The sequence below is a fragment of the Myotis lucifugus genome, unplaced genomic scaffold, assembly GCF_000147115.1.
Source record: "Myotis lucifugus unplaced genomic scaffold, Myoluc2.0 scaffold_157, whole genome shotgun sequence".
Lineage (NCBI taxonomy): Eukaryota > Metazoa > Chordata > Mammalia > Chiroptera > Vespertilionidae > Myotis > Myotis lucifugus.
The window spans coordinates 3107260-3120603 of NW_005871205.1; the positions used below are offsets into that span (position 1 = coordinate 3107260).

At 57.4% G+C, this 13344-nt stretch overlaps 1 protein-coding gene across 1 annotated transcript in view; it reads left to right on the forward strand.

Moving 5' to 3' along the window:
• Nucleotides 1-13344, forward strand: part of ABR (active BCR-related) — a 179066-nt gene that overhangs the window by 136581 nt on the left and 29141 nt on the right. The window contains exons 11-16 of the mRNA XM_006095561.3: nucleotides 1372-1494; nucleotides 1855-1930; nucleotides 2740-2844; nucleotides 3776-3850; nucleotides 6869-6966; nucleotides 7338-7469. Coding sequence (XP_006095623.2) covers nucleotides 1372-1494; nucleotides 1855-1930; nucleotides 2740-2844; nucleotides 3776-3850; nucleotides 6869-6966; nucleotides 7338-7469 — 609 coding nt within the window. The remainder of the gene's footprint in view (nucleotides 1-1371; nucleotides 1495-1854; nucleotides 1931-2739; nucleotides 2845-3775; nucleotides 3851-6868; nucleotides 6967-7337; nucleotides 7470-13344) is intronic.

Here is a 13344-nt window from a genome sequence, read left to right on the forward strand (position 1 = left end):
ACCACGTATTTGGGTATTTAGAGTGTTTCTGGCTCTTGATTCTTTGCAGGCAGGTCTGCAGTAAACATCACCACACTCCTGTTTCTTCCCTCTGGTAGATTCCCTGCAAGGGCGGTGTCTGGGGCAAGGGGCTCGTGCATTTGATGGCCAGATGTACCTCTGAGCAGGTCGCATCCGATTATGTTCCCACCAGCAGTTTGTGGGAGTCACGGTGACAGCACTGGCTGGGAGCCTTGCTGCCATTTTGCTAGTCTAGTGGGTAAAAAAAAAATGCTGCAGAAACGAATTTCAACTGTGGAGTTTGAAGATGGCATTGAAAGCAAGACTTAAGCGTAAGGGTAGTTAATAAAGGGAAGGGGTTGACTAGAGGGAATGGCTCGCCAGAGAACAGGGAATAGCACCCTGAGGCTGAGGTGGAGGGTGCAGGGTGGGGCGTGGTGGGATATCAGGCAGGGCATGGAGGCGGGGACCCAGCCGTGGCAGGCCCCGTGCACGAAGCCAGGAATTAGGGCTTTGTGCTGAACGGTGTCTGAGGTTTCGAAGCAGCGTACCTTGATGGTACCTGCGGTTTAATTTATAGGGTGAATGAAGAGGCTAATGCGACTGAGGGAAGATCTTTATTAATTACAGTGTCCATGAGAGAGGCCACACCACCAGGGCCACGTGGGAAAGCACCAGGTTTGGTCAGGAGGCAGAAGGAGCGTGAAAAAACGTGGCCCAAAGCCTGTATTGAGCTTTCCAAGGGGAAGGAAGGCCTGGCAGGAAACAGCCTAGGACTGGCCAGGGTGGATAATGTTGGGGGGCTCTGGGCTAGAGGAGCTGCCCCTAGTTATCTGGCACCTGGTCCTACATGATGAGGGCAGAGGAATGACATGTGAGAGATACATGAGCCCTGCTGGTGTAGCTCAGTGGTTGAACGTTGACCCATGAACCAGGAGGTCATGGTTCGATTCCTGGTCAGGGCACATGCCCAGGTTGTGGCTCGATTCCCCAGTAGGGGGCACACAGGAGGCAGCCAGTTTCTCTCCCTCCCTTCCTCTGTTTGAAATCAATAAAAACATGTTTTATTTTTAAAAATTTTAAGAAAAGGAGAGAGAGAGGAGGTAGTAGGGGGTAGGCCTCAGGGTTAGCTGGTTTGCATTTGAAAGATATGCTTATAGAGGAGTCATTGACTGTGTTAGGAATTAGCATGATCTGGGAGGAACAGTTTTCTCCCTGGCCAGGAATCCTCCCATGATGTCAAAGCATCATAAAATATTGAAAAAGAAAAAAAAAAATCCGATGAACACACAGCGGGGAGGGGCGCTAGAGCCACTGAGTGAGACGTGGAGTCTGAGTGTGAGGGAAACCATCTCTGCCCTCTCCCCGCAGAAAGCCAACAAGGGCCAGAGCCGGGCCATCGAGCGCCTGAAGAAGAAGATGTTTGAAAATGAGTTCTTGCTGCTGCTCAATTCCCCCACCATCCCATTTCGGATCCACAATCGGAATGGAAAGGTCAGGAAGGGTGGGGATGGGACAGAGACAGCCCCCTTCCTCCATACAGGGCTGCCCACTGTGGCTCCCAGCCCTGACCTGTGGGGATCAGGGACTCCGGCCCCCAATTCTCAAGGAGGCTGCCGGGCTCCGGCCCTGGACTCCCTCTCCCCAGTGGTGTGGAGCTAGTGCCCTCTGCTGGCCATCACTGGCACTGCCACTTCTGTCACTGGGCTGCCCAGGAAGGAGGCCCCCCTCCCAGCTGCCTCCTCCAAGCCTGGGGGTACCTGGGTAAGAGGGAGCTTTGTTGGAGCCCTGGGCTACAGGAATGTGCGTGTCTGACCATGGCCGCCCCACTGAATTGTCATCTCCTCTCTTCAGAGCTACCTGTTCCTACTGTCCTCGGACTATGAAAGGTCAGAGTGGAGAGAAGCGATTCAGAAACTACAGAAGAAGGGTAAAGTCCCCACCCACTCTGCCCTGAGGGGTCCATGGCAGCCATGGGCCTGTTGTATCCCCAGCACCTCCAGTCCCATGCCTCCCCTTCAGCCCTCACAGCCACTCCAAAGTGCCAAGGCAGGTGGCACTTCACTGATGTTTCTGAACATCTGAGGCCCAAAGAATTGGTGATTTGCTTAAGGCAGCGGTTCTCAACCTGTGGGTCGTGACCCCTTTGGTGGTCGAACGACCCTTTCACAGGGGTCGCCTAAGACCATCGGAAAACACATATATAATTACATATTGTTTTTGTGATTAATCACGATGCTTTCATTATGTTCAATTTGTAACAATGAAAATACATCCTGCATATCAGATATTTACATGACGATTCATAACAGTAGCAAAGTTACAGTTATGAAGTAGCAACGAAAGTAATTTTATGGTTGGGGGTCACCACAACATGAGGAACTGTATTAAAGGGTCGCGGCATTAGGAAGGTTGAGAACCAGTGGCTTAAGGCATAAAATGAATTCGCAATAGGAGTGGCCTCAGAGTCAAGGATTGCCCCCCACACTCTCCCTGTCCCCATCCCTCTCTCATACACACATACATGAACCTCTTCAGTTGGACTTTCCTATTCTTACCCCTCTGACAGCACCCACAACTATCCCCATGTGAGGGTTCACAAGTCTTTCCCTTTTTTCCCAGTGACCAACTCTGCCCCTAGAATTAAGCTTTTTCCCTGCAATAGCCCCCAGAGAGAGCAGCAGGTCCTAGTGGACCCATGACGATGTTCCTCCCTCTCTTCCCCTCCTCCTCCTGCAGATCTCCAGGCCTTTGTCCTGAGCTCAGTGGAGCTCCAGGTGCTCACAGGATCCTGTTTCAAACTTAGGACTGTACACAACATTCCTGTCACCAGCAATAAAGATGGTAAGATCTGGAACCCAACATTGCCCAATCAGCAGATCTGCTCCCCCCAGGATAGTGTTGTCCTGGGCTGTCCACAAGGACCCAGCAGACACCCAGCTACAAATGGCTGATCTCTGCTCAGCTGGGCTGGGATGACTCAGTGGCCAGGAGCACAGGAAGCTCAAACAGGGGTTGTCTCTTCCCCAGATGGCCCCAACTCCTCCCTGCCCCCCCCCCCCTCTGGCTTCAGAGAAGATTCTGGGACACTGGTCGTCAGATAATGGAAGCAAAAGACAAGCATGGGTGGGGAGTGGGGACAGGAGGAAATGGAGGTGGCTTAGAATAGTGTATAACAAATAAGCCAGAAGTTTCCAGGGATTAGCTCTTGAAAGGCCTTGAATGCCAAGCAAGGGAATTTGTTGTTCAAGAACAGGAGCCTGTGGGAGGTTTTTGAGCAGAGCTGAGGTCGGGGCTGGTCACTGCCCGGAGTGGGTCAGATCTGACTGCCCGTGGGTGCTGGAAAGGGGTTTGGAAGGCAGGCTCTCCTCCACCTATGGGGTATCTGCCCCTGTGTTCCAACGAGGAGGCAGAGATGGACCTTCTCTCGAATTGGCACAGAGTGACTTACGTTGGCTAATTTTTACTTTGAAAGGCGAGGCTGAGAAGGGCGGTCACAGGATAGCAGGACTTGGAGGGAGAGGGAAGGTGCCCCTGGGGAATGTGTGGACTGGCCTCCCAGGCTGAGTGGAGGGGGAAGGGGCACCCCCAGCTCAGGGTCCTGGAAGTAGTGAGGAATGGAAGCTTCTTCATCCGGCCACCAGGTGGTGCTCTCAGCCCCGGGCTTAGGCCGCATCTCCCACCCTTTCTGCGTCCCAGCCAGTCTGGGGTGCGGAGGGGATGAAGCAGAGGAGCCTCTCACCACCCCCGACCCTGGGGCTTTTCTCTCTTGCAGATGACGAGTCTCCCGGGCTCTATGGCTTCCTTCATGTCATCGTCCACTCTGCCAAGGGGTTTAAGCAGTCAGCACGTGAGTGTCCCTGACCACCAGCCCCAGGCCGTGGCCGGGCAGGCCATTGTTCAGCCTGTCACAGAAAGTCCTTTTCATCTAATTTGTCTCCAGTAGAAATTCGGGAGTCAGTTAGACAGGTAATAGTTTCTCCCCATTTGCCAGATGAGAAAACTGAGTCACAGAGAGATACAAAGGACTTCACGCCACTCGGGATCAGAAAACCAGGGCTCCTGACTCCTCTCCTCTCGGCCAGCCCCTTCCCACTCCCTCCTCCTCCTCACGGGGGGTGAGGTCTGCCCTCTGCCCCTCCCTGTACAGTGCATCACACAGAGGTTGTGCCATTGGCTCACACACCCGACGTTCAATACACATTTACGGTGAAGCCCAAGTTCCTGGGTAGAGTGGCCTCCTCTCTCTGTGTTCCCATCACCCCAGGGCTCACCATGGTTACAGCACCTGTCATACTGCTTTGTCACTTAAAATTGGCCTCTCCCGCTGTGAGTTCCTAGAGGGCAAGGAAACCGTTGGATGAATAGGAGCTCAGAAATGCTGACCTGAGTAGTTCATTTCCAGACGCCTGCTGTGTGCCGGTACCTCACTAGGTGCTAGGGAACAGGCAGATGTGGCCACTGTGGAGAAGTCTTGGCAAGGTCAGAGCCTTTTCAAGGGCGTTACCTGCTCTGGTCCTCCTGGCAGCCTGCAGAGTTCACTGATGCCATTCTCGTTTTACGTGAAGAAGCTGAGGCCCGACGGCTCGGGATTTTCCCGGGTGGCCCGGGCAGGTCACATGGGTGGTGGGGTGGAATCCGTGTCTCCCACCACCATGCCCACGCTCTTGTCTTTAGAGCATCCCTTCTCTCAGGGCGGCCAGGACCCCGCACCCACCGCTCGGCTGAGCTGCTTGTACACGTGGCAGCTTCTTGGACCCTCCCCAGACCCATGGAATCCCCCAGGGGGGCCACTGCCCAGGAATATTCCTGGTTAGTAAGCCCCATAGGGCTGTCGTACCCGCCCAAGTCTGCAGCCCACGGAGCTGGACCCTGCGCCTCCCATCCCCACGGTGCCTGGATGTCTCGCCCCTCCTCTCTCTCTCTCTCTCTCTCTCTCTGCTTCGTGTTGGCTGGGATGGGCTTTGTGGTTAGACATGGGGTGAGCTGCTACGAAATCTCTCCTTACCTCCAGGCTGTCTTCACTTCCTCCCTCCCCTGACTGACTCAGATACTCACTCTGACTCGAGGGGGTAGAACTTATGCATCTCGGTGTGGCTTCTCGTCACAGGGAACCCCTGGCATCTGCAGTCAGGCCCGAATGCAGGCACCACGAGCCTCCTGTTTCACGGGTGAACGTGACCAGGCAGAGAGGCTGGTGATTCAGGCAGAGGGAGGATTTGGACCCAGACAATCTGACGCATCCCCATTTTCCCCATGATCTAGCCCGTAGCCCTCGACGGAGGATTCACACCCACCTGTCAGCTGGCAGCCCTCCTGCCCCTCCATCTCTGTCACCGACACTGACTGGCTGAGGCCAGGTGCGGGGGCCTCTGACATTGTTCACCTTTAATCTGCACCCACATCCCCACCTGCTCTGACCCCCCACGTGCCCAGCTGTATCTCCTCTACTTCGCACCCAGCTGGAGACACCTGGGGGGCAGCTCCACCTCCATTCTCACGGAAAACAGCCCAGCTGGGCAACCCCTGGGCCAGAGCTGTATGTCCACCCTCTGGCCTCTGCCCTTTGCCCCTTGAGTAACCCTGCACAGGGTTGGCTGTATGCTCCAAAGCTGACCCCCAACACACACAGTGCCCTGGAGAGCAGCCTTAGCAGCTCCCATGGCGGGGAGAAGGGGGCTGCCAGGGACCCAGCCCTAGAGGGAGCATGTGGACTTGCAGAGTGCCTCGGGGACCACCCAGGGCCTGGGGGACCACCCAGTGCTGTGGCCTGGTCTGTTAGGTCCCAGGGTAGAGGGGAGAAGGGTTTCAGCCTTAAAGGCCATGATTCAAGATGGAAACACTGCCCGGCTGGTGTGGCTCAGTGGTTGAGCATCGACCTATGAACCAGGAGGTCACCATTTAATTGGCACATGCCTGGGCTGCAGGCTCTATCCCCAGTAGGGGGTGTGCAGCCAGTCAATGATTTTCCCATCATTGATGTGTCTCTCCCTCTCCCTTCCTCTCTGAAATCAATGAAAATATATTTTTTAAAAGATTGAAAAACTAGGGAAAGCTCCCCAGACACCCACCCCCAGCCTCCACCACTCAGTTACCTGCAGCACGTGGGGGTGGTAAGAGCTCCATTCATTCACCCCACGGGGGGGCTGGCGGAGAGGAGCGGAGCCCTGGGTTTCTGGTCCTGTGTGATGTTACCTCCTCTTATCTCTCTCTGACTCCATGTTCTCATCTGGCAAATGGGGAGAAGCTGTTAGCGATCTAGCAGGGCTTGCCCACTGTGTGCAGCCCTGCTCCTGGCTAAGGAAACAAGGCTGCTGCTGCCTGGGGTGGCGGCAGTGAGGGGGCGGGAGATAAGAAAGAGACAGAAAAGACATCTGCAGTTACAGTTCCATGCGATGAAGAAAACAACGGAGTGAGCGCTGGGAATGTGGGAGGCGCTTTGGTTGTCTCAGTGACGGGGGCTTCTCCAGCTTCCAGCCCCAGAGGCCAGAGGCCCTCCGGAGACTCCCACCTCAAATGCCAGGCCCACCCTGCTAAGGGACCTGGGATCAGTATGGGGGGGGGGGTGCGGGGAGGGAGGTGCCGGGAGGCCTCAGTGGTGAGGAGGCAAAGATCAGGGGTGAAGGGACAAGGGTCCTAAGCAGGGAGAGCTGGGCAGGTTGGGGAGGAGAGCAGCGCGGACGGAGGCTGGTGGATGAGGCCGGAGGGCAGCACCACCTGAGAGGAGTGCAGAGCAGTGGGAAGAGGCCAGGCTCCCGGGGCTGTGCGGAGGAGCCCGAGGGCAGCCCCTGAAGCGGGGAGGGACGATGTGTTAAACCCCTTTTCCTCGGTGCCTCACTCGATGTGCTTCTGCCTGTCCCCCCTGCAGACCTGTACTGTACCCTGGAGGTGGATTCCTTCGGCTATTTTGTCAGCAAAGCCAAAACCAGGGTATTTCGGGACACGACGGAGCCCAAGTGGGACGAGGTGAGTGGCGGGGGCCGGTGTGCCCCTCAGGGACCCCTGAGCTTGTCACCACCAGCCATGCCCACCCCACTCCCTGTGCTCAGGTGCTGTTGGCTGGGGTTGGCGGGGCCAGCTCTGTCCCTCAGCCCTCTGCCCTGCATCCCTGCTTATTTGACTTCTGATCTTGTGCTTATGTGCAGACACGGGGTCTCCGCTCAGGCCCCAGACCCCACTCCCTCAGTGATTTGGAGGCCCTGGAGCCCCAGAAAGTGAGGACGCTCCTCCCTGCCCCGCGAGGTGGTCCCCGAGGGCCCCCCTCACCCCCCTCACAGCCTTGTGAAATTGGGGCCCCCACGTCCGAGGCTCAGGACCCTGGCTCCATCCTTCCTCAGGAGTTTGAGATCGAGCTGGAGGGCTCCCAGTCCCTGAGGATCCTGTGCTACGAGAAGTGCTACGACAAGACCAAGGTCAACAAGGACAACAACGAGATCGTGGACAAGATCATGGGCAAAGGGCAGATCCAGGTGAGGTCCCGATGCGGCCCCGGCGCCCCGGCAGGAGGTGGTGGGGTTGGGACGGCATCCTTCTCACTGGCCTCCTTGGTCCAGGGGCTTGGCCTTTGTGCCTCGGGTTCCATGCTGGTTTGAGAAGCCGCCCGGCCTGTTGGTTCCCCCTGCGGGAGGTGACATCTCGTTGTGGCCCCAGGTGCCCATGTGTGCCCGGTTCCTGGGGCTCCCGCACCTGGCTCAGGTGGGCCACCCACTCTCCCGCAGGAGAGGGCTCCCTGGTCTTCACTTCCCACCTCTGGTCTCCTGGGGCTTTTCCCAGGCGCACTGCCTGGAGGAGTCTGGGGCTACATCCGCGAGGCGGTGTTTGATGAGCAGTGTCTGCTGTAGGATGTGAGGCCCAGCATTTGGGGGGGCTTCGGATCTGCTGGGTGGCTGAGGGCTGGTCTCTGACTGGTCTCTAGGGCTGCTGGGCCTTACTGGTCCCTAGAGTTCTCCGGCGTGGGGTTGGTTGTGTGGGTCAGGTTAAGGGTGCGCGCGCCTCGGCGGTGTTTCTCGGTGCCCTGTTAATGGATGCGGGGAAAGGGCCTTTTGCAGCCCGAGTCTCTGGAAATTCTTCCAGTTTGGGAAATGGCTGTTCTTCACGTTCCTGTGAAGAGGATGCAGACATGGGCAGGCGTGCAGCCATGCACACCCATCTGGCACCTGGTGTGGCCTCACGCTCAGGACACGAGTGGCTGGTTCGGGGGTCGATCCTGTGACCATGAAGTCAAGGGAGACAATGACTGGCTGCACACAGTGGGGCTGTGGGTGCAGAGAGCTGAGCGATGCTTGTTTGCAGGAAGCGTTGGTTCTCTGATGGTTGAGCTTTAGAGTTTGGTGACTGGCTCTTGGCTGGGTGTTCTTAGCAGCATTGCCCCTTGGTGACCTGTGTGGGCTGCCTGCTCCCCCGTCTCAGGCTCTAGTGCAGCGGTCGCTAACCTTTCGGACCTCATGGACCACTGGTTGGCGACCGCAGCTCTAGTGTTTGAAGTGGGGGGGGGGCCTCCATTTGGTGGGGTCCTGGCCATCTGCCTCATGTTGCCCCAAGTTCCTGAGCACATCTCTTCCTAACTCTGGGGGACCTCTGCCCCCCTCCTCAGCACTGTCTCCAGAGAGATGGTGTTGCCAGGCAACCATAAGTCAGTCCTTCATTATTTTAGTCATGATTTAGGAAAAGGGGACTGAAGAGAGAGAGCTCTCTCTCAATTCAGCCCTGGGAACCCACTTCCTGCGGGGGTAAGGAGTGGGGGGCCCCACGTTCCAGGGCAGGTGGGAGTGACCAGCAGGGATGAGGCTCTGGGCTGGCCCATCTAGCCCAGGAGACACCCAGCAAGAAATATGACCGGCTGCCATGTGCCCTGAACCTGGGTGGCCTTGGGATAGAAGAGTTAAAGGGGTGCCCAGCGCAGCCAACTCAGTGAGTCCCAGGGGCCCTGACCCCTCCAGAACCCAGGGTCCCTCCAGGGCTCGATGGCATTGTCCCCACCTGGACTTCCATCCTATTGCTCCCTCCTCCTCACTTCTGTCAGCCTCACAGCCCCAGGGGAAGCACAGCATAAGTCATTGCATCTCGGAGACAGGAGCAGATGGAGGCCGTGGGGGAGGGGGAGGGAGCCAGGTTATGTTTGGCAAAGCAGAAGCACAGTCTGTTAAGGAAAATGTTTCTGTGTTTAAGCTTCGAGGAATGTTAAATGCCTGGGAGTGATATTAAAAGAAACACAAACCTCCCTGCTGCCAGCTGACCTGGGCCTGTGAGCTGCCAGTTCAGAACCAGCGTCCTCTGAGGGCTTTGAAGTCTCCGGGCCCTCAGCTCCCCGGGGTTCAGCGCTGGTGCAGCCCTTGGCCCTCAGCCACAGAGCGTTGGACAGGCCTTCCTGTGAATTGGGGAGCAGGAGAGGCCTCCTCACCAGGGGTGAGCCAGGCCCTGTGAAGGCCCCATCACCTGTGGCTGCCCTCGGAGATACCAAGGATGACAGGCTGGGGGGAGGGCCTACACCGAGCCGTTCCCACATGGCCAGGCCCCACAGAGCGCTGGGACGGTCTGTTCCCACAGCTGCCGCCACCTCCCTTCCCGCCACGTGTCCAAGGAAAGGAATCTGGTGCTCGGTTCTGCTCCCCTTCTGCAGGCGCCCGGGATGGGGCTGAAGGTGGCCTGGCAGTAGGGCCGGGTCCTCGGGGATGTTCAGGTGGCCTGCAGAGAAGGCAGGGGAAAGGCCCACCCGGTGCCCCCTCCCCGCCTCTTTCTAAACCCCTTCTGGCTCAGCCCCTCCAGACAACAGCCAGGGACCCCACCTCCTAAGCTGTAGGCATTTGCTCCAATAGTCTCTGGCTCTGGGTTTGCTTGAGATGGCAGTGGGGCCTGGGGCTGAGGGGCGGGGGAGTGGCATTTAGTGACAGGCAGATGGCAGTGCTCATCACCAACGTGTGTGTCCAGCTTTGCGTTCTCGGAGGCCCATTCCCAACATTCTCTCTTGACCCTTGCAACAGCTCTGCAAGGAAAATGACAACCGTATTCTCCCCATTTTACAAATGCGTTCACTGAGGCCCAGGTGCCCCTGCTGACAGTGCACAGGAAAGGCCACGCTCTCTCCCTTGTGCTGTGTCACTGTGTCCCAGGTCTTCATCAGGGAGTCACCCGGCCTGGGTGAGGGGCGCTGGCATGGCTTGTAGCCTGAAGGAGGAGTCGGGGTGGTATTCCGCCTTAGCATCCTGCTTTATGACACAGGGTGAGCTGCAGTCCTCTTACCTCTGGGCAGGAGACATATCTGTCTGGTGCACCTGAGGGAAGCATGCATGCAAAGAGCCAGGGACAGGGACTTCTCATCTGCAGTGTGCCCCACTGCTCCGAGGGGTGTACGGGCCTGGCCTCAAGGAATCTACCACCAGTTTGGAAGACAAGTATATCAATACTAGAGGCCCGGTGCACAAAAAATTTGTGCACTCGGGGGGGGGAGAGGGGGTCCCTCAGCCCGGCCTGTGCCCTCTCGCAGTCTGGGACCCCTCAGGAGATAACGACCTGCTGGCTTAGGCCCGCTCCCGGGTGGCAGAGGGCAGGCCCAATCCCTAGATGCAGCCCCTGGTCGGGCTCAGAGCAGGGCCGATTGGGGAGTTGGGGCGCCGCCCCCTGTCATGCACAGAGCAGGGCATTGGGAGGTTGCGATGCCACCTCTAGTCACACTCAGGGTAGGGCCGATTGGGGGGTTGGGGCACCGCCCCCTGTCACACTCAAGGCAGGGTCGATGGGAGGTTGCAGCGCCACCCCCTGTCACGCACAGAGCAGGGTCGATCAGGGGGTTGGGGAGCTCCCCCCTGTCACGCACAGAGCAGGGCTGATCAGGGAGTTGGGGCACTGCCCCCTGTCACGCACAAAGCAGGGCCCATCAGGGAGGTTGGGGCTCCGTACCCTGTCACACACAGAGCAGGGCCGATCAGGGGGTTGAGGAGCTCCCCCCTGTCACTCACAGAGTAGGGCCGATAGGGGAGTTAGGGCACCGCCCCCTGTCACACACAGAGCAGGGCGGATCAGGGGGTTGGGGCACCACCCTCTATCACCCACAGAGCAGGGCCGATCAGGGGGTTGGGGCACCGCCACTGTCACACTCAGGGCAGGGCCGATGGGGAGGTTATGGCTCTACCCCGTCACACACAGAGCAGGGCCCGTGGGGGGGGAGGGTTGGGGCGCTGCACCCTGTCACACACAGAGCAGGGCCAATCAGGGGGTTGGGGCGCCACACCCTGTCACGCTGATCCCGGTGCCGGGAGGCCTCGCGGCTCCGCTGATCCCGGTGCTGGGAGGCATATTACCCTTTTACTATATAGGATAGAGGCCTGGTGCACGGGAGGGGGCCGGCTGGTTTGCCCTGAAGGGTGTCCTGGATCAGGGTGGGGGTCCCCCTGGGGTGCCTGGCCAACCTGGATGACGGGATGATGGCTGTTTGCAGCTGGTCACACCCTCTTCAGGGTGGGGGTCCCCACTGGGGTGCCTGGCCAGTCTGGGTGAGGGGCTGAGGGCCGTTTTCAGGCTGGCAGGTGACTGAAGCTCCCAGCCTGTCCTTTTTTCTTTTTTTTTTATTCTGGGCCAGCTTTAGCTCTGAGGCTTGGCTCCAGCTCTGAGGCCTTGACTGCTGAAAGCAGGTATCTGGTTTGTTTGGGTTCTATAATTGTAACACTGTTGCCGTCCTGCTCACTCCAGCTCTGAGATCCCGGCTGGCTGAAAGCAGGGATCTGTGTTGGTTCTATAATTGAAACAATGTTGCGGTCCTGCTGGCTGAAGCCCGGCTGGCTGAAAGCAGGTTTCTGGGGTTTTGTTTAGCTTCTATATTTGTAACAATGTTTCATAGAGAGCAAGCTCAGAGGCTGGCAGCGGCAGGCGGGGAACGTTGGCTTCCTCCATCACTGGAGCAAGCAAGCCTCCTGTTCGCTTCAAGCTGCCTGGCTGCTGGCCGCCATATTGGCTGGCAGTTAATTTGCATATCGCCCTGATTAGCCAATGGGAAGGGTAGCGGAGGTACGGCTAATTACCATGTTTCTCTATTATTAGATAGGATGTGTCTCCCCGGGGAGAGCAAGGCAAGATGACAGTAACGATGATGATTATATCAGAGAGCGGACTTTGAGCCCAGCACGGGGCTGAGGCTCACAGCGTTGTCTCGGGGGGACCTTCAGAGTGCCCTGGGATAGGAAAGTGACCCCAGTTTTAAAGATGAGAAAGCTGAGGCATAAAGGGTTCAGTCATGTGTCTAAGAGCAGGCAGCCAGGGGGCAGGGCAGCCAGCGCTGGAAGCAGCTGGACCCGGACCCTTGCCTTGCCCTCCCCGGGGCGCTCCTGTCTCCCACCGTTCCACGCGTAGTAAGAGGGACACGTGGGCCACAGGAATTCAAAGAAGGAAAGAGCCTCATGGGCTGCAGTTAGGGAGGCTTCCAGGGGGAGGGGGAGCAGGAGGGAGTGGAGAGCACTGGGTTTTTTAAATTCCAAAAGCAGTGTTTGCATTAGAGAGAAAATTGCAATAATAGTAGATTGACCTGAACGTAATCACCAACCACCCCACTCCCACTCTGAAACAGCCATTTTATTCCTGCCTTTTCCCCTCCTCAGATGTCATCGTGCATATTTTGTATTTTTTCTGTTTTCATGTGTTGTCATCACCCCCTTTCTTCTGGGGCCGTATGTGATCTTTGTAATGACCTTTTCGTTGCATTGTCGAAAGTACTGCATCTACTTTGTAAAAGTCATTTTCTGTAATGACCAACACGTGCATTGCTGCTCTGAGGCTCTTTGTTATTCTAGCCAGGTGACAGGCTCTGGATCAGCAGAAAGGAGGGGGGGCATTCCAGGGGGTGAAGGGAGGGCCCCTTGGCCAGGAGCAGGGAGGCAGGAATGCACAGGGAGTGTCCCAGGAAATTAAGGAGCCCCCCTGCCGTGAGCAGGAGAGGTTGTGAGCAAACAAGGAAGAGGGAGAGTGAAGGAATGAGTAAAAGAAGAGGGTCAGTGGAGTTTTAGGCCAGAAGGGATCCTGGAGGGCATTTAATCCAATCTTGGTTTTGGGGGGAGAAGAAACCAGACCGGAGAGGGGGAGTGACACGGCCACGGTCGTGCAGGTCATTGGTGGTTGAGCAATGACTCCAGATTCAGGGCTCCAATCCCAGGCTGCTCATGCTTGGTGAGCTGCTGGGCAAATGAGTGAGTGAAAATACTCAGATGGGATGGGGAGGGAGGGGGAGCCTTGGATGTCAGTCGGTGACCCTGAGGGGGCACAGTGCGAATTTAGTGTTCGACCCCACCAGCATGGTGCATTTCTCCTCTGCCCGGCTAAGGAGCCTCCCTTTCTTCCCCAGACCTAAGGGGCTGGGCC